We start from the raw sequence: 23,463 nt of genomic DNA, 5'->3' as shown, positions 1-23,463 counted from the left end.
AAGGTACGCAGCACGCGATATAATACGCAGACCGTTACGTCATTATCGTGTGTACGTTAAAGATTTTCGTTATTAATCGATCGCGCAGTAAATCTGTCGTAAAGTTTGTCGCGAAAAGCCCGATACAGGCGTATAGGTAGTTGGGTACCTACTACCTATATTAGGCAACAATATAATATTATCACTTATTGCTATCATCGGCGACAATCGAGTTCCCAGCGGGCGCGCATAGAAAATCGTCACACGCGTAAAAAATAAATAATAAATATACGATATCGACACACGAAAACCCGTTCAGGCCATATACACGCAGCGTAATACGTACCTATTACATTATATTATTATTATTATCATCATCTTGCAGTATATTAAAGTCAAACCGTAAAAACCGTTTTACATCGTCGTTAAATATTATTATATCCGAGTGAAAAATTCAGCGATTCCGATGGAAATCGTATAACATATATATACCTATATAAATAGTTTTTTTAATAGAACGAAAAAAAACGCGCTCGCTCGCGTAGTATATATATGATGACGGAGTATGGGCAGTACTTGGGGCATTCCAGCATTCAAACGTCTTTTCCAAATATGGCGCCGCCCGGTGCAACGGCATATTTCTCTTATATATACCTACTATAACAATAATATAATAATATAATCGGTAACTGCGCGAGCGCGCATGTACATCAATAAGATATTACGATTTTCACCAAACATAATAATACTACGCAATGATTATGAGGTTCATCAGTCCGGCACCCCGAAATCCAAACTAGTGCTAAATAGTTGTAGTGCCAATTGGCAACAAAAACACGAACATTTTAACTCAATAAGCCTTATTGCCGAAATTTATGTTCCTATGGTTGGTGTGTCTCAGCACCCCGAATAATAAAAAGATTATTTTTGAAGGTAAAACACCATTAGATTATAATATTAGATATTTTAGTTACAAATTTTTAGACATACCCGCATACCTACCTACTTGCTATAATTGAGTCATATTATTTTAAAGAAATATTTTGATTTAGATGTGCCACCTCAGCTACTCCTCCATGTAGGCTATGAGCTACGGCTACATATTTTTCTCCAAATGTAGTCTAAAAATTACGAATATAGGGCAATCTTATTAAACCTGAAATCGTAACTAATATTTATAAATTATTTTTAAAAATACCATAGTAATTACCACAGATTGCAATATGACGTACAGGGTGTTGATAATATTATTATTATTATTACTAATCCTGTCATAACATTAATTGCATGTAAGCGGATATTGTTTATTTTTTTTTTGTTATTTTGTCAACAAATACGAGACCGTAATAGGTGAGTCATCCTCGGGACAAAACCTAAAAATGAAAATATCTGAAATACATTGAGAATTTCCCCCGTTTGCATTTGTGGACAGACAATGTCGTTAAGTACGCGTGAGTTGCACGCAGTAGTGCAATTAATAACGTCTGTGGAATGTTTCCGGAAATTTTATGACAGCGGAGGAAAACGAAACGGTCGTTTAGTATAAATTTTTACTGATATGGTTGTGATAAAATCGCAAAAACATTTTGCGGTGATATTGCAATACTATCATATAATACATTACACGTTTATGATAATAATATTTATAACACGAACCATTAGGCCGTATATAATTTTATTCGCGATGAAACAAAACGTTTTATCTATATAATATCGTATTATATGCAATATTATATTCATGACAAACACTACGTGTACAAGCGTAAAATCGATCGCCATCTATTCGTTGATCGATCGAATATTTAACTTATGGTTGAATATATGAAAACGTTACAGAAACTCCTTAATATTCCACGTTCAAACTTGCTCATAAAATTAAAACATTAATCTATAGAATTATTACTAATTCAGTGTATATTAAGTAATACAAAGAAAAAACGAAACTTTTAACTCTAATCTTTGCGCTCCTTACTAGCATTCCAATGAATAAGTGTGATGATTGTAATTATATTAGTTTTTTTGTCACGTCTGTAATGAAAGTTTAATTTTAGATGCTGCTCAAAGTATTAGAAGACGACCTTTTATGTCCATTGGGTGGAACAGTTGAACAAATCACTATCCAGCCCTTAAAATATTAAAATATAAACTACTAATATACTGGTTCTTTGTGATGACATTTAAAAAAAAAAAACAATTTTTCGAGTGCATTTCTATCTGGTACCTAGTAAGATATTACCTACTTGTGCGAGTAATCAAAACACATCTGATGGATAGCGATCTAAGTCTCCATCGTGTATAAATTCTTGGAGTTAGTTTTATATTTTATACGGTGTATAAGATACATGATTTGCAGCCATAGGATTAAAGCAAAACACCTATTTTTAGAATATTATACATAATAATTAATAATAATAATAATACGATACACGGCCTCGCGAGCTGTCTGCCTGGAAAATTGTGCGTGTACGTTTGAATTTATGTACCTACTCGGCGCATTCGAATTTTATGTTATATAAAGTTTACGTGATTCGAACGAGTCGACCGTTATTCAAATATATCACACATAATATAATATGGGTGGCCACTAGTGAGCGGTAACTATGTCGGTAGGTACCTGCATTACGTTTTGATATACAATAAAACACCAGTGATATATATTATTATTATCATCGTCATTGTATAACGGGTAACGGCGCATTGTTATATGTTATGTTTGTCAAGACCACCGCATTTCTCTCACTCCACGTACGCCGGACGCAATGATCGGATTTTCCTCGAGTTCAATTAACACCACCGGATTCGAAAGAAGAAAAAAACGATAATTACTGTACAATATTAACATTTTGGGTGGTCCGAGACGACGGCGGCAATGGCGTTCGATTCGTAAAACGAGACCGGACGAAGCAGACGTTTTGGACGTCTTCGAAACGCGGTTTCTTATAAATAAGTATGTAGATTTGACGGACCACGAAGATCGCATAAAATAACAATCGTGTTTGAAAACTGGCTCAAAAACATAACGTCACTTCAGATACATAATGATTATTCTAAAAAAATTCAAAATGTACGTTTTATATATCAATGGATTCGTGTTTTTAAGACACACGAGTCCGTGTTATTTATTTTTTAAGCTACAATAATCAGCGGCATGTTAAATGCGAAAAAATGATATATCATCACCCATTTAAAATGCAAATGTTACACTATCAAGGCAACAAAACCAATCTCATTAATCTTCACCAAAAATATATTATAATAAAAATTATGAATAAGTAACGACTAATCTCAGATATCATAGTATATCTATAAATTGTTATAATCATTTCACCACCAATGCCATTATCGCGAATCTTTAGTGAAATAAATCATTTTTGATAAAGTAACTTTTTAAAATTTTTAAATACACGTTTTATAGTTATTAATTGTTCGAAGGTGTACTACAAACTAACTTTCGTAATTTCTAGTAGCAAAACAGTGTTTTGTTCTTCCTGAAAAGTTGAGAAAACAGAGATTGGTCGCCTTGATAGTTCTTGTGACGATAACGTATAACTACGATATAAACAGAGAGACTATATGTCTATACGATGTAGAGCGTAACTGTATTTATACGCAGCAGCGGCATTCAGTCTTAAAATTTTAAACCTTCCGTTAAATTTACATAATTCTAATATAACTCATAGGAGAAATGAGTATGTGTATTGGAGAAAAAATGTAAAAACAAAAAACACAGCTGCGATTGCGGATCGTGAGAAACACGCTTCTAATGGATAACGTGAGGCGACGACGTCTCATATAATATTATATATATATATATATATATATAAGTAATGGAAAGTGGAAAGAAAAAAGGCACATAGAACGTACACGACGACGACGACAACGACAGTGGCGGCGGCGACAGCGTGGCACCTATCTCGTCCGCGGACCAGTTTAAAGTGAGTTATAATATTATCTGCGAGGGAGTCGATGTCGTTGACGGTATAAAAAAAAAACATTAATAAATAATGATAAAAGACAAAAAACAATCGATTTGTTTAATACAATACGTATCTAGAAACCCCATAAAAATATCTTTATGATACCGTAACACATCAACATATTATTTAAACACGGTTTTTTCAACAGTATAATCATAGGTATAATCTATAACAATCTCAAGTTAATAGTATAATTAATGTTTTATTGATTACTTAAAAAAAAAACCATCATTTAATAATAATTTGTTATTTATTTATTTAGTAGTATAGAATTATTAACTATAATTAACCGTTTATTAATACATAACTATAAGTTATGTTATTAATAAACTGAATTGTCTATATTTAAGGATAATATTCTAATTATTATTATTTAATATACAAGTCTAAAAATAATCTGTAATATAATATATTATACATATTACAAAAACAGATAATCTAATAAAATGTTATAATATCAATAAGTACGTAATGATAAAAACGATATTTAATATAATAATTTATGATAATACTATCTTATATATTTACTTAATTTGTAAATATCAACATATATTTACCAAGAAGTAATACAAATTAATAATAATTTGTTTATATATATTGATAGAAGCTTTTCATATCATCCTAGTTCAACTACCAAATAGATTTCATAGTATTTTGATCTATTATAAGTATTAAATTTTCATACGTAGTGTTATAACTATGGATGACAACTAGGTTGTTTTAATTTTTTCTTTAATTTAGATAATAAGATAATACATGACTTTTAGGACATTCTGATAATCTGATATAAATATATAGGTACAAATGAAACCCAGTGATCAACATGAACCGTTTGTAGTTTTGTTCTATAAGGAAAATAATATTATGTAATGACATTTAGGAGTCGTTACTTCTTGCGCATTGGTACCATTAAGAATATGATATTACTCCCATACACACCATGTCAACGTTTTTTGTGATACCTTTTATGAAATGTTATTTTGTGCATCGCATATATTAGAGAGATATTGTACAATTGTCTGTGCTAGCTCACAAAATTTAATACCTGATATTTCTGTACATAAACATTTGATCATTTTCAAATCTCTAAATTATTTCCAAATGTCTTTATAGGTTTATAATAAAATCTTGATTTGTACCGTGACTAACCTAGATTAAACTTATACTTTATAACCAATTATTGGAAATACCGACTAAATTGCTTGTTTCGAAATCTAATGGAAAGATTGAAGTTCAAACTATAAAATATAAAACACATTGATTTTTCCGATAGATCTGCAGAACATTTGGTAATAGATCATATTAATTTTCGATGTATACAATAAAATTATAAAAATGTTAACGATAAAATTCCTACTACATCATATTCAGATTTTATTATATATATAAGTGTGGCTAATTTTTTTTTTCACAGAAAAAAACTCTCAAGCTACAATATTATTATAAAGTAGTAATAAAGTAAAATCGTCTGGGGTAAATTTATGACGCCGCCCTTAAATTTCTGGCAAGTACCGCCCGTGTAAATATATGTCTCATTGATTTATAGGTGGGTACACCCATACCTGGCTCGCAATACAATAATCGTGTTCGTGTGGAGTAAAATATCGTTGTGCGATCATCGCGTTGCCGCGGCGAAAACGTTGATGCTGTGAAGGAGATATTATATTGTGTATAGGATCAACGCCGCCGCGCACGACGTCGCAAGAACCTCAACCATATTACCCATACGATATTATATTATTATTAAACACATAACGGCGTAGTACCGACGTGTACAAACTCATATATAAGTAAACATAAATAACATGTGTATAATATATATATATACAGACTGATTCACCGAGCATATTCACTCCCGTTTTTATCCCAGTTAATAATGAAATTATTTAAATTCTGAGATTTTAAATTTTTAAAAAACTTCCGCTATATTTTAGGGTCGCATATTCAAATACTTAGACTATAATATAATAATACGATAACCAATTAAATAGTATGTTTTTTGACGATATCAACTTTTTTTCAAATAAAAATCGTCCTTTTTTCTGTGATATGTTAATCAGATGACATTTATGAAAATGGAAATGTGTAGAAGTCGAAATTCAAATTATTGATTTTTAAGTTATATTTTGTGTATTATAAAAATAATTAACCCGTGTTTATGTTTTTTTAAGGATTTTATCAATTAATATTAATTAAAAACATTTTATAATCTGCAGTATAATAAATACTTCATCCCACGTAAGAGATTACACAATACATTTAACATTTTTGTAAGCCCATCCAAAGGTTATTATTTATTACCTATATGGATTTAATTACATCAAACTTTTTGGAAAATTTTATCTGCTTTGCAGTAGCAAAATTATTGGTTCTCGTTTGAAAATAAAATAATATTATCGCCCAACTGTAGGATAATTAAAAAACAGTTTTCAAGCAACTGTAGGTATACTTGATAATTCCAAAAATCAGTAATTGAATAAATTAATTACCAAAGTAAATAAATGGAGTGAGCATGCTTAATGAATCACGCTGTATACCCATATTATGGATAAGATTGAAACAAACCTTCGCGGAAACGGACCTCCGCCGCGCAACGTATAGTCATCGATGCATAACAACTGGACCATCGCGATAAACGTCATGCTGCCGCGGCCCATCACGTATTATTATAATAATATTATATATCGGACCAAATCGTTCTACATATTATTATTATAACGCTGCGGTGAAACTATTTGTCGATCACGGTGCCCAATCCCCAATAATTTCCTGAGTTTTGTATCACAAATAATGCTCGATAAAATAATATTTATCAGCAGATATCGAAAGTAATAATTGGGATAACATATTTATTTCATGTATTTATACAACAATATCTTGTTATCTACTAATATTATTCCATTATTATATATTATTGTTATAAACATATAAACATTGTGTTTCTGCGACAATTTTACTTGAATTGTGTATTGCAAATTCTTGTCGTTTGCACAAGTCGAGTAGGTACATAAACATTATTCTCTAAGTCTTTAATAGGTATTTCAGGTTTTTTTTATATAAGAACTGTCATAAAATACTGAATAGTAACTATAAACTACACAATTCCTAATTTGATTAAACAATAAAAAAACATTATCTTATAATCTCTTTCTTTTAAAATGCCCATTGGTTTTCCTGAGAGATCTTATTGATAACATATATAATATCTTAAAACTACAATATATGTTTATTAATTAGGAGGAATTATGATCATAATCATATAAATCATAAAAATATTTTCTAACTATTGTATTCACATAAATTGAAATTAAAAAATGTTTATATATAGCTTATTTATATACCTATATTGTGAAAAAAATATTTAAGTAACTAGCAGAAATTTAAGTGCTTATATAGATACATTGCAAGATATAATTTTTAAAGGCATAATTTAATACTGTACAAACCAATTTTAATAAGTGTATAACGATTATAATATGAATAAAAATAAATACTTAATTGATTATCAACGAACGACTAAATTACAAATCAACTAATTCGCGTGTGTAACGTTACGATTACATTAAGCGAATTTTATGCAAATTAAGTCTAATGATTGTTAAGTTTATAACAACGGTAAATATTTCCGCTTCATTTCATTTAAAGTTAGTATATACATACTTAATATTCAATGATCGCAATAAGGTAATAGCTGATTAAAAACTAAATAGAAATTAAGGTTACGTTAATTTGATTTCATCAAAATCTTATCGTATTTACCATATTATATTATAAATATGCTAGTTATAAACTATACACGGAGTTTTTTTATAAAATTAGAGCATGAAAAGATATTATCTAGAACATAATATACAATATGCATATCGCATAATACGTATCATGTACCTACCTCTATATACACTCTAAAATTATTTAGACAAGTGGCCTTTCCTCGTATTGTTTTATTCATGAATACGATAAAGTAAGTATTCTTTTTTTAAATTTCAGTTATAATATCATACTATATTATTTTATTATATATTATAATATACATGAATCGTAACTTATTATTTTTGTAAATACTTTTTAACCAATTAAGAGTCTACTGTGAATCTCGATCAAAATAAGTTACCCGGTATTTTGACGTATTTATCTGTTATTAGTCGGTAACAACAAAAGACACTTATAATTGATATGACCTCATAAGGTCAACATTAATTGCCGTATAGCTTTTCTTTTCTGCTACCAACAACTATCATTGACGGTACCGCGTTACATATATTGTTATACTGCATTAAACTCTTAATGGTGCATATATATAATATAATAATGTATAGGGATAAAATGTATAGCACAATAATATAATATTATAGTAGATATAATAGTGTTTAGTGAGGGAGAAGGGAAAACCAAACGCGTAACAGTATAATTAACGATCGATTGTTTTAAACGTTACGCCCATGAAAGATACGTTTAGGTGAATGCCACAAAAAAATCTTTTGTGCCAGCAACAATAATAATTGTGCTGATGTCCATCACAGGCGAGCGTTAAAGTCTCCGTAATCTTCTCGAAACTACTAAAATATACGTTATTATTATGAAATATACGTCATATATTAATATTATGTATAGAGGTAAGGGTCTTGCACACTCTCAAACCAGACAATTTAAACACACGTGGTCGCGTCAGTTAAAACGTTTTAAAAACAAGTAAGTCATCATCATCGGTGAGATGTCAAACAGATGCACCTTTATTTAAATTCCAACAAGTACCTTATTATTGTAGCTTACCCAAAAATAGATTTCCCTGCAACTCTCTGTTTATATATTGTAGATACCGTAGATACGTTTTAAATACTATATTATAGATAAGTATAGTAATTTTATAGTTACCTATATATATGTGTGATTTTTATCGAACGCGCTGACAACTGTATACAATAATGATGTTATAAATATATTTTGACATTGGTACCTAAATGTATATATATAAGATGTGACAATATAATAATATACCTACCAGCAGTCAATGACTTATCCCCGTAATAATTTTACGCTTTTAAACAATTTTCATATTATTGTATTCGTTTTAAGTAGACCGAAGTGGTGCCGAAAACGATAGTTTTTGCCGCAGGTGCAACCGATATTAAAAGTAACAATAGAAAAATGTGGGTGGTGGGCCGGTCATTAAATATAGTGAGCATCGCGCGTGGGAGTCATCGGTTTAACTGCGATTTCTTTGGTATTGTCGTTTTTGGGGGATTTTTTTTATACGTATAGTTACTGCACGTATATATGGCGCCACTACCCGCTGAGTACAATTGTACATGCCGGCATTTTTAGGGAAAACGATCGCGCAACGGAGGAGCCACGATGAAATTTACATAATTTTGGTCTTTCCATACCCGAGGCGAACATTCATTATCGTGAATACACAGATGTCTAATTATCGTCACGCTCCCCTCCCTTATTAATAATATTATAATAAATACACCATGTCCCTCAAGATAAGAACCGGTCAGGTCTGTACGAAAAAATACCCTCGAATGTAGGTACTTATATTTTACGTGTATATATATATATTTATATATAAATATAATATATACCTATATAAACAATTGATTTACGATCGGGTGGCAGAGCGCACAATATAATACTTCTACATTAATAATGACCCCCTCCACGAGGCGACTACATGCGCACGAGTTCTTCGTCGTTGCGGCAGCACACTGCTTGTTTATAGGTACACTGTAAAATATAATAATATTATAATGTGTGTCGTTGCCGTCTTTCATTATATTATATACCATTTTATACACATGTATAATAAGAGCACAGTGTGTAATGAGATTCAGGCGCTAAATGGGTACGTTGGTTTAAAAAAAAACTAGGGATTTTAACCCGTCCATACACGATGCGCGATATTAATCGATGTTTTGGGACGACGAATATCACGATAAATCATCGATCAGGACAACGGACGCGTCTGCTTGTCAAAATCAGTTTCATCCAACAACCGTGTAATTGTTAAAATCGTCTATGTTCACGCTACATATTATTATAGTCTGAAGTGTAGTTATACGCACAAAATGTTCAGGCTATAATCGCCGCTGCGCGATGACATTACTGATTACGGTTAATTTGTAATAGTCATATATACATGCCGTCACCTTCATCTTTATATAGGTCCTCTTGCGTGTGTATATATATTTTTATTTTTAATTACGGTACCATTCAAGTGAAAAACGCATCAATCTTCTTACCCTCACAAAAAGTGTATCGTCTAATAACGGACAAATAATACATTATAATATAGAATATAGATGCATGAGACGAGCTCGAGTGCTGCTGCAGTGATTCTGTTTTCGACGGTTGTAAAAAGGCACACCTCACGAACGAGTCATTATATAATTTATGCAGGACCATAATAAGGATTATGTACCTATATAGGTATACCTATACGGTGACGGGGGCGGCAGTGGCTTCTCAAGAACAACATACGTCACTCCATTAGACATGTGAAATAATCCTTTTCACATTCTGAAGGACTAATTAGCAGCGGCTAGCGCAGGAAAATATCGAATTCACCGTTTATACGCACTTAGCCGTTGTGACAATCCCATTACACATAACTGATAGCTAAGAATTCGATATTATTATGGCTAAAGAGACCGAGGGATGACGTTCCGGTTATTACAGTCATTTGCGCGCATACCACACACTTCAATGTATGAGATGTGTGTGTGTGTGTGTGTGTTTATATACCTACATGTATAGGTACGCTTTAACCGCAGGGTAACAAATCATTGCGTCCAATTCCATTTCGGACACGTACTGTTCGTTGAGGAGTCGGCCAATTTGTTTTGTTACAAAATCATTGCGTTTAATGGCTGGTTGAAAAAAATCACGATAACATTTTTTTCACACCTAACCTTTTAAAATAACTCAATCGTCATTTTAACAATACTGTGTTATTGTGCCTCGGTTATTATATTATAAAAAAAAATCGGTACGTAACACATTTTTTTAATATATTTAGTACGAGTAATTTAAGCTGATATTAATTTATAATTATCATACACACATAAATTATACAAATTAACTACAATTGAATGTGTACAATTAATATTTGATTATTATCTTCTGAAATAATTCTATATAAAACTATCAATTTTATTTTTTGTAATCAAATTTTAAAATAATTAATACTTTATATTTCATATGCATATAAATAGATATATATAATTCAAATATTCAAAGTATTTACATAAAAAAAAAAAAATCGAATACTAAAAACGATAATTAATAATAATAATAGTAATTTACCAGAACCAGTGAACCAAGGCGTTAATCCGTCCCATTCGGTGGGCTGACAACGGAGAATCAGTGCGAAAATCCACAAGCAAAATGAAATCAATTCCATTATAACGCATCGTCCAATTTGATTACATCGTCGATCAAAAGCACTAATGATCCGGTGAGTAAGTTTAATCTCGATTCGAAAACCGTGTGTGTATATTTTATTTTTATTTTCAACGAAGTCTTTAACTATATAGATGTTATTATGATAAATATTATAACGTCACACCGGGCACAATATGAACAACTCTGTGCTCGACGACAAAAAAATTAACAGTACGACGTAAGACACGCGCAGCTAAAATCGCGGATCTGGTATGCGACGAGCGATAGTGCACCGAGACACGAGCTGACGCTAGCCCGTGGACGCGAAGACTGGTTATCTATGTGTCGGCACCAGGTAGTGTGAGTCGGTGGTGTACAGACGCGCGTGTATGTGTGTGTATGCGTAAGCATACCTGAATCGGGGGATACTTTCAAAAAAACCGAACGAGCGCACTTGACGACCCTTTGGATTCTTATTTAATGTACCGTTTGGCCACGGGCCATATACGCATTTCAATAAACCGTTACTTACATACTTTGTAAAAATTAATTATCATGACGATTGTCATCACCGATGGCTGTAGTGGATTAACGTGATTTAAAGTTCTTTGGAACATGTCTATCTAACTATATATAAAATAATTTTAGATAGAAACAGAATATTACATTATAGGTAGCCTATAATTACAATTATTATAATAATATTTGAATGTTTAAAACTATTAAAACCAAAAATTTTGTTTTAAATTAATAGATTATTTTTAAATCAACTGAAAAAATCTTAGTTATTTTAACAATCTATTACACTAGTTGAGTTAACAAATCAAAATTAATTACAATTTTTGACTTAACTTAAGCTTTTTAACTAGTTAATGCTCACCATTTGGACATTATAATTCATTATTTTACAACACTCAAACGATTATAAAATATAATGATAATATATTAATCTGAAAGCTGTAGTAATAATATTATAATATTTGTTCTTTGAAAAACCTACATGTTTTTATCTATATTAGGGTATTATTGCTGCAACATTTAGATGTTGCAATTCAATACAACACGTACGACCTTTGACATAATATTATACAAATAGAAATATTGAAATATTATCGTTGCAGCGTGTGCCAACATATATAGGTACAACCTATATGCTATATACACATTAATATTTAATACTTTATAGAATTTGAACTAATTGGTACGTGCAATATAATTTTTAAACATATTATATATACTTTCGTTGGAAGTGTTGGTACGCTAAAAGTTTTGAGTGTATTGTCATACCATTATATTTAGAATCTTGGGTTATTTATACGTGTTTAGCAATACACAAATATGGCACAAGAATCAGCAAAGCAAGACGAAGCGAAAAACCACAATTTAAAAAGCATGAATACCGCGAAACAATATTAAACATAAATAATGGCAGATTGAAACGTTGTAGACGAGAGTTAAAACAGTTATAAAAAATTATTTATTAGGCGGAAATCCGTTTTCAATCGTATCGAGATGAAATCATTATATTTACACCCACGCTGTATGATAATACATTGATACGTATGCGCTTTACAATCCTACCGGTATTACATTAACACGAACACGCAGGTATAACTGTCAAAATATTTTATTGATATTTAACACCAGGAGTTATGTTCACCACGTATTATTATTATTATTATTATTATGATTTATTCGTGTACCGCCATCGCTTTTATATAGATATATTCATGATTAATCACTACAACGCGTTTGGTTAGCAGAGATCTAAACAGTCGTTGGTCGTGTCCAAAAATCAAATTATACGATAACGTGACTATCCAGCACAAGTGTCTAGACGAGAAATGATAACTGCAATAATCGAAAATATCAAATATGTGCCGCAAAGAAGCGTTGACTCGCAAATCACCCGTGAAAACCGTTCACGTTTTGCAATGATAAATGAAGCACTTCGAAAACTCGTATATTATTATTATACTACTGCAATAGTGACATATTTAATGGAACGCGTATTCTAGCAAAAACAAAAAAAACCCGCGTTACACATGTTCCGTTTGCCGATTCGACTTTCGGGAATAAAAAAAATGCATATCATTTAGTCGTCACTAATTAAAACCCGATTTACAATAATATTCGGTGCATGCTGCAGGTAACCCCGGGATGAATAATTGAGAAAGCACTGCGCGATACGTACGTCTACCCATAGGTACATATTTTCTTTCTTTTTCAATACCGAAACGCTTATCGACAGCACTTCTCTGACAAGCTGTTTCTCCAAATATGGAATGCACCGAGCTAGAGTCTCTGTGTACTGAAGGGCACAATGCATTTAAAAATAAATCTTTAGACATTCGATTGTACGTAACGCTCGTTATTATATATCATCCGTGCATTGCGTTTCAGTAGCATTTTTACGTTTTGGAAACAAAATAAAATATAGAAAAAAAATGTTGCACGAGGTACGCATTTCAATCCCGGAAAGTAAAAACCCGTTTGAATAATACGCATATTTCTCTGTGCGGGAAACAAAAAGAAAGTAAATATAGTTTAGGACGTTTAGGTACCTTATGTTGAAAACAAATAGGCTCAACGAAATTCTCGATCAAATATGACAATTATTTTCATTTACAATATTTTATACACTTTATACCGTTAATACACAAAATCATATAATATTATATTATATAAGTTACACTTCACGTAAAATCATTTATACTTTTCCGGTTATTATTTATTGTACGATAAATTGATAAAATTATTATAAAATATAGAAATTCAGGCTAGTAAAGTTAAATTTTTTCTCCATATTTACGTTGGCTGTGTAAATTCGACTAAATTTACAATATTAGTCCCTATTGAACCGAAAGTACAACTTTAGTCGGATTATAGTTGGAAATATACTAAATACTTATTATAATGCATAAAACTAAGTAAAATTTATTAAATTATACAACCTAAAAATTACTGTTGAGTACCCATTAAATGACTATGTAAGGATATGTGTATTTAATTTTGAATTCAGGTATTATAATATTATTTAGTTTTAATTTAAAATGGACAAAATAAAAATTATTGAGGTATTGGTCAAAATTTTTTTAGGTGCTTAAATAATATGTATATTAATAATAAATTGTGTGAGGTTGTCTTCTGCATTGACAACCTAATTACGAAAAAAATATTGAAATGACAAACAAATTAATCATTGATTTCTTAGATTCACAATTATTTTAGGTAGTGATTTCTGAAATGTCAATAGTAAGTTAGGTATTATATTGATTTCAGATAAATATAGATTTAGACAACTAATTGATTTACGACGACGACAACTGACAAGATCGCAGTGATTGAGATAGATATGATAAACTATCTTGTAAGCGATTCCCATGCAGCTCGCCGAGTAGGTAGTACTGTGTTCGCATCGCCTACAATTATTATTCCTTACCGATGAATTTTCAATTGCGCATAAAACGTAATACATAAGAACGACACGGTTTTTTTTCCATACATACCTATTTACTTACCTAGTATAAATAAAAACAAAATTAATAATAATTGATAATAAATATAATTATAATAATAAATTAATTATAATTGCACGCATTTAAAACTACACTCCGAGACCAGCTGCAACATATTCGCGTAGTTTAAAACTCCTCCTAAACACATCATAACTAAACTTACATCTATTTATGTTAAGTATAATATTACTTTGTCGTTTATCATACTATTATTATTCGTATATTGGATCCGCCACGACGGTGAGCATTATCAATTGGGCAATAATAATGATAAATATAGACTTACTACGGTTATTTAAACGTCGTGATGACCTACGGCTAAGACACCTCAAATGTGCAATCGATACGTTTTTCATGAAAAAATAGTGTCACGAAAGAATGTGGCAGATATTATTATGGCCGTAGTAAGCGGATACCACACGCCGTCTCGTCGTATAATATATTTATAATGTATAATATTATTTTAATATGTATATGTATATAAATATATACTATTATGCACATTATTCTTTAAAACAGGGTTTACTTCCGCACATCGCGCATACACATGGTCGGGCGTATGCCTATTTACAACCACAGATTCGCCTGGGGATTTCAATCAAGCTCGATATTATGGTCTTATTATACGACGACACTATTCTGCAGGGAAGTAATAGCAGAAGAAAAATTATATATACCTGCACAGCTGCGGCAAAACTTTTTTCCAGTATTTTGGAATTATTCCAATAATACTGTTCAATGTTCATGAATATTATCGATAAATCATTTGTTGTATCAACTTGTTCTTGTCGAGTTCCAATAACGGTTCTGTAGGATATCATTTATTTTATGAGTGCCTATACATTGTCTATAATATGAATATAATAATACTATATTACAGTCATGCGAGCGTAACATCTATTAGTGCGAACCGCGAAATAAGTGGCTTGAAGTGTTGTGCGAATAGTGAAAAAATGTGCACAAGTATTTACAACATACAATTTTATAGTTTTATATTTACCTAACTCGTATGTCATTGCCATGTTAAAAGCGTACGCTGATAAGATTTACAGGATTCGCCTCAATATTGTTAATGGAAACCATCATATCTATACCAATGCAACGCCTTACATGGAAGTATTGAAATTAATTCGTATACAGTTTATATAGATCAGAAGCATATAAAAGGTATAATGATAAGTATAATATGACAAGCACTTATACGTTCAACGCAGAAAACTGTTTTACGGAAATATACGATAAGATATCAACCACGAAAAATACCAACTCTCAACAGCAGCCTTTCCTACTTATATCGACTAAAGGTTGTTGATGTATAAAGTTTTTGGACGTGTATAAGAAAAACTATGCTTAGGTGATGTTTCAATAAGTAATCAATTATTATTATACTATATAAATTTTTAATAACGCATTTCAAAATGAAAACATAAAAAAATATACTACCAGTAATTTACTTAAACAAGTAATCAACAGTGTATAATTAACGACAGTGATGGAAAAACAGACGATGTAAATGACAATACTTGGGCATATTACAATCAAGTTCCATGGACTTAATAATTTACTCCAAATTTGTAATTGTAGCGAACAACAATGCTTAGTCGAGTCTAAAAACACTTAAAGATAAAAACAATTTCCTTCCAATTTTTGTATAGACTTATACTGTATTTACATACTGCACTGTACTTATTTAATATCGTTAGAAATAAAATATGACGTATATTAAGATAGCAGTATGAAAATCCAATATCAATACTAGCTGTATTATCGGAATCAATTAGATGTACCATTGGACGAAATTTTGTAGTCTCAAATATAATTACAAATCTGGGGCTGTGCTGTATAACTCTCAAGAATTTCATTTTATTTGTCAACCATGATAATATCATAACATTATATATATACGTAACTAGATAATAAATTATAAATATATTTAAACGACAGCTATCGTATAGTATTATTATAAACGTACATACAAATTACAAGGTAGACAAAAATGTTGACAAAATACATCGATATAATATTATGTTGCGCGAGACGACTCGACGAAACCGTAACGCCCGTTTCGTATCATATACATAGACATGTAATATTGAAGACAAAGTGTCATCCAGGACCTTGGAGAAGAAATTCCTGTCGAAGTCCTGACTTCTCTCCAATCAGGTCCCGTACGCGATGGCATGTCCGTTTTGTCACGATAAACGCGTACCGCGTATACGTATATATAACACGCACAAGTACACACGCACACTTACACACACGCACGCATAGAGAAACATACACACAAATACACAGTACGGAGCTACGTCGTCGTTCTAAGAAACCATTGCAACTGCACCATATTCGGCAACCAGTCTCTTTTAATTCCATCGTATACGTATACTCTGTTTTCGTACCGTTTTCATTTAGACCTGTTTGCAATTTTTTTTCACAATTTTTTTTCTTACACTTAACTCCCCTTCCGCTGACACTCTGTGTCCGTGTGCATACACGACTGCAGTATACCAGATGACGAACACAACATAACGGGGTTACTGACGACGAGAACAACGACAACGACGATACCAGCCGCGGTGTGTATAGGTACCTACTATCTACTACCTATCTATATAACATGAAATGTATGTGGTATATCCTATATCTACCTACCTATTAATACCTATATAACATACATATACCAATGACAGCGGCGCTGACGAACAGCATTGACCAAGGATATCAACCATATTTTCACTATTTCTCATCACGTGCTACCGTTATCGCCCCATTCCTATACGACTATACATATTACAGTATGATGTTTACTATTACTTTACTATGCTATTATGACGTAAAAATAAATAATATTTTGTTCAGAAGTGGGATGAGGCGTATTTTTTCAAATGGGACCCACATTATACATGATAATACATGCTAAACAGTAACCCAGCTACAGATGCTGCAGTTTATCACTAAAACATAACTTAACGTTAGTAACACTGTTCTATGTCAATCGTTCGTAAATATATAATATATTATACAATTATAAAATAAGTATATAAGTAGTAATACTATTTACACAAAAATCACGAAAAAAGATTACTGTAGGTAATTATTGCAAATTGCAATAGATTTTTTTTTTAACGCTTAGTTAATTATGTTTTTTTATATATACGTAATATTCATAATATATTAAAAGAGCTATGTAAATATGTAATGTGATTTATAATGTTTTTTTAATTAGTCTAATGATGGAAATATTACAAGTATAACATTAATTCCATATTTCACTATATAACAACATACTATATCCGTACACAAGAATAGCGAAAGACTTTCTTACTACAAACATATAAATCATATAATAATATTATGATTGCGTGTTTACTGCTAATAGAGTACCGATAAGTATGAAATTAAAGCACGTATTTTGGAATATAAAATTTTTATCAAAAAATTAACGCACTCAACAATTTTGTCACACACTCTGAAAAATCTTCTGTCTATTATGTAAGTAAAACACGTAAAATATACATAATCTCATATTATTATAGGTAAGTACATATGGTGGACGGTGGTATAGCATTAGTCACAAGAATGACTGGTATCTGTGTCTCGTGAGCGTTTTTTTTTTCGGAACAGACACGACGAAAAGCAGTCCATCGGCGAAAAGCAGTTTATTATTCTTTGTATGTATCATGTACCGGCCATGTAGACGAGAGACAGCAATCTTTGTCACGCCTTCGTCACATACGAATTCTGAGAGTATCTATCAACGCTGTTATTGTTTGGATTGCAATACATAAATTACACTCAATTGTGTCAGATATATTTAAATAATGAACCGGTTTTACGCTGGCCTTCTAAGTAAATCACAACAATTTGTTGGTTTTTTTTTTTTGTTACACTAAAAATTTCTCAATTACTTAAAATATATCGTATAAAGTGTTATAAATTATCCCGTACATATAAACAAGGTTTTATAAAAGGATTTATAGTTGTAAAATAATGTAATACACATTTTTGTAATTAGTTAATGTGTATATAAATAATATGGAAATACTGATGTTCGAACCATTAAATAAGCATATAAAGAAATTAAAATGACCCAGCTGGACTTAATTTTCCGATTCGATTTAATTAAAGTTACTCAATTTTTTGACAATTAACAATTATCAAATCACAAACTGATAAGTCAGAGATACATCATAATAGAAAGCTCAGGGAAAAAATATAAAACAATTGTATAATAATAAATGAGCATATATATATTATACTATTTAAAAATAATAATAAAATATACGCATTACTGCCTTGAAATAAATCAAATTAATAAAATAAGACGAAATAAAAAGAAATATATAATATAAATATGCAGATGTTATTGGCGTGAATCTAAACCTATAACAAATTATATTACCTTAACTAAAAATCGAGGCTGTTGAGCGTTATAAAAACCAGACTAACTATATAACTAAGTTGCGACGAACACGGGTATGAACTAGGAAAAATTCCCCAAAACTATTTTTGGGTGGGTCAGGTGGGCGGGTGGGTAACAATAAAAAATAGTTTGTTATGCAGTATCTTGTATGTATATAGTTAGAAATAAATAAAGCACTATTCGAACGTAACTAACTAAACATTTTTTTACTAGGTGGGTCTAACATCAGCATTTTTTCCCCATAATATGAAATATATTATATATATTAATATAATAAATATATAATAGATCGGCCACTATAACTAACTAAGCTTATTTCTGTATGGATAAAACCAACAACATTTATTTAATAGTCAAAAAGACAAAAAAAAATTAGTGTGTTCGAAAATAAAATTGCAACTAGATACATCAAACAATATTAAATAGGCGATTAAAACGTCTTGGTACTATTAATAAATATAATTATTTTAATATTATATGTTGAAAATAAATATAAATTTCTAGAACAAAAATAAAATTCACTTAGAACCTAATTATTGATAACTTTTGTTTCCAGACATTTTTAACAAGACCTTTTTTTTTTTTTTTAAAAAACGATTTTTTAGCTTGCTATCGGTTGGTTTGTTGCTTAGTCTGTAAATACATCCAATTTTTCACACAAATATTTTTTACAATAAAAATGATACTAAAATATATAATATATATATATAATGATAATGATAATACTAAGTTCTTCTTTCGCAATAATAAATTTAAGTCTCAATTAAATGATTACAATTTTGCTCTTTAATAAGGAACAACTTATGTTTTCATCCCCCGGATGTTTTATAGAAAAACACGGTTTTTAGCTCAAACCACACTGTCTTATTATAATAAATAAAAATATATTAGGTATCGTTGAAGGACTGAGCATCAAAAAAAATTATTAGATGTTATATTATTATTAGTTATATTAATTGTATACGTAGCCCTGTATTGAAAGCGCCATCTAGTTCCATAACTAAAAATGTAAATATGCATGCAATTACCTTTACACTCGTGAGCATTTAATGCGGTTGCTCTGCTCCACGGCGCATCATTATAGAACGGCAAACACTCATTGCAGTCGGGTCCCGCCGTGTTGTGTTCGCACCGACACACTCTTCTGGACGTGCCATTGATAGAAGTACTTTTAACACATTCGCTAGCATGTCCATTACACTTACATCTGTTACCAAAAAAAAAAAATAATTTTACATATTATGATTTGATAATTAAAAAATTGTTTGCCAATACTATGAACCATTAAAACAAAAATTTAAATCATCCACTCAAATAATTTGGAAAATTAAAAGGTATGATTTTCTTAAAAATAAACTGAAATTAAAGTAATTTATTGGTTTTCTATTTAAAAATTAAAAATGTCTAATGAAAGTATTTTAAACTTCGAAAAACGAATAATTAAAAATAAGTTAGCAAAATCTATTTAATTATGAGATGATAATTTAAATTTATTTATACAATTATTATTATTCACCTGGCTCCAACAGCAAAATCCGCAATAGCATAAAAATATGACTTTAGTACTTGAGGGTCCCCAAATACTTCGTCACCAAATGTATTTAAACGGTCTAGCGTGATAAGGACATCTGTTGCGGTTACCCAATCCTAAAATACAAATTCAATAAATCAAAATATTTACAATTTCCACATATATTTTAATATAAGTTTGCAAACTTTTTATTTTAATACTAGTAAATTAACTTTTACTATTAAAACAAATAAATGTACTATGTGCTACAATTGAACATGGTTTAGATAGAAAATATATTTTTATATTTTACTAGCATACCCGTCTCGGCTACGCCCAAGAAACTTATACAACTTAGTAATTTATTTTTATTTATTAATAACTAATTCCATACTAAATTTTAGTATAAGCGAAAGAAGCCAAAGAACTAGTCTCTTCGAGTGGTATTTGCTTACTAAACCTATGATAATAAAATTGTTGAAATAACATGGTACAGAAAGTATTTTTACTTCTCGGGACAATTATTCATATCTACTCGCCGATAAAACACACACAAAAGAAAAAAGGTCAGGTTACAGGTAGCTGGAAACCGCGAGCCGCCATAATATTACATAATAGGTATACAATTTATACGTTTATTTTAATTAATGATAACTAATTACTTATTAACTTTATCGGGCTAAATTTATGCCTAAAACCTTCTCTGTGATGTCCTCTTTAATTTAAAAAAAACGGCACAACGATTGAATAAGTAGTTTCGGAGTTTATCTCGAACATACAAACAAAGGCTATCATTTTATATATTAGTATAGATAACAATATAATAGTAATTAATTATAGTAATATACTGTTAAGAATGAAATATGTTAAGGAGTTTGATATAGGCAATTTTAGCAAAACATTTAAAAAGTATAACCTTAACTGAGTACATTTAGTTGCCTGCTTTTAATATAAAATCAGTTTCTTTTAAGAATTTTGATCACGCGATTTTATTAAATTATTATAATAATACTGATTTTATAAATTTAAAACAACTAATTTCTGATTTATAACAATATTATTATAATACAATATTTTTTATTAATGTTTTAACTTTTATCAAAATATTAATACAAATACAATTTTAAGTAAGTTTATACTATTGAACAGTTTTTAAAACAAATACATACAAGGCTTTCCCGAATATTTAATTTTATAATACGTACATTTAATGAAATTGTACGATTATAAGTATAACTTAAATCTATAAACAATTTTATTTTCTAATACTGTTTGTCATAATTTATAAATCATTAAATATTTTAATATTTACAAACGACATAATGTAATTGACCATACCCAAAATTCCGATTTTGAATCGTAAAATTTAGCCGATGGTCTACCTTCGAGTGTGGAAAATGGCACACTTCCTCCCGTCAATGGTGAAATATCTGAAAACTCGGAAGTACAGAACGCTCTGGTCTCTTGTTCACCAAGACGGATGTAATTCAAATCTGGCAATCCGTAGGTGTCTCTACAACTCCCACTAAAGGCAAACAAAATGATCGATTTATACAACGTAAAATTACTAACGTATACATAATTTTAACAGTCAACACAAATGAATTGTAGTGTAAAATTATAATTTGTTTTTTTTTTTTTTAAAAAAACTACTTATTATTCGTTCTGGCTGAAAATGAACACAATACTATCTCATGTTGTTTAAGGTCAAAAACTCAACACCAATAATAATAATAATAATAACAAAAATCATATATTATTAAAACCATGTATATATATATATATTTATAAATTGTGATAAATTAAAATTGTATGTTTTTTTAGACCCTAACATATTGCTCATTATTTAACAAAAAATAATTTAATTTTTTAGAAAATCAAATTTAATAATTTAACAATTCATTTTATTCATATCTATCTATTTAAGTTGATGTGTTAATCCACTCACCTATAAAACTGATACGGTATCCACTGTCCATCTTCTGTACTTTTTTTATAAATTGCGAAACTCTCAGGCCTCGGTGAATAAAAGAGAAGTCGGATGTACGTGATATCAAATGCCTTACCTAATTAAAAAAAAAAAAAAAATTAAACATTTTATTATAATAATATTAAGCAAGTTGTCTATTTAAATATATAACGATTAATGTTGTGTAACTGCTAAATTCGTGATTTAGTGTAGTACTTTCTGTAGTACTACAGGTCTTCTTCTATTGTCGATCACAACATGAATCGACACCGACGACACCTGAACCAGTTACTCACAAAATAATTACATTAAAATTGATTTATACCAAATAAAACATTTTGTATAACATTTTTAATACGTTTTGACGATAAGCCATTAAACGAGGATGCTAAGCTATAAGCAAATGCTAATAATTGTAATACTTAGAATTCTAAGTTAATATTACCTATCGTTAATTTTTCTCAATTTTAGTGTTATATTATCAATAATTATGTTAATGGTGTTGCATAATTATCAAAATAAAAATAATAAACAGTATGCTAATCTAATTTTTGAGAACAATTAGATACTATAAATAAACGCATCTGAGTATTTAACCATTTATCTGCTGATTTTCATAGTCATAACTTATTTATATAATTTTTATTCATTATCCTCAACTAATTATAAAATATAATATCAACAAATTGTATTTATTAAATGTTTTT

General features: G+C 30.1%; 1 protein-coding gene across 2 annotated transcripts in view; it reads right to left on the bottom strand.

The window, feature by feature from the left end:
- Positions 1-23,463, bottom strand: part of LOC113555168 (laminin subunit gamma-1) — a 56,047-nt gene that overhangs the window by 18,086 nt on the left and 14,498 nt on the right. Inside the window, exons 3-6 of one of the 2 annotated variants that reach the window (XM_026959524.1) lie at positions 22,736-22,853; positions 22,126-22,312; positions 20,794-20,924; positions 20,306-20,484 (exon numbers count right to left, since the gene is read on the bottom strand). In XM_026959524.1, coding sequence (XP_026815325.1) covers positions 20,306-20,484; positions 20,794-20,924; positions 22,126-22,312; positions 22,736-22,853 — 615 coding nt within the window. Of the gene's footprint in view, positions 1-11,261; positions 11,619-20,305; positions 20,485-20,793; positions 20,925-22,125; positions 22,313-22,735; positions 22,854-23,463 lie in introns of those variants that run through there. The other variant, XM_026959533.1, reaches the window with a different exon arrangement.

This window comes from Rhopalosiphum maidis, chromosome 1 (genome assembly GCF_003676215.2).
Source record: "Rhopalosiphum maidis isolate BTI-1 chromosome 1, ASM367621v3, whole genome shotgun sequence".
NCBI lineage: Eukaryota > Metazoa > Arthropoda > Insecta > Hemiptera > Aphididae > Rhopalosiphum > Rhopalosiphum maidis.
This window is presented reverse-complemented; position numbering and strand designations above follow the sequence as displayed.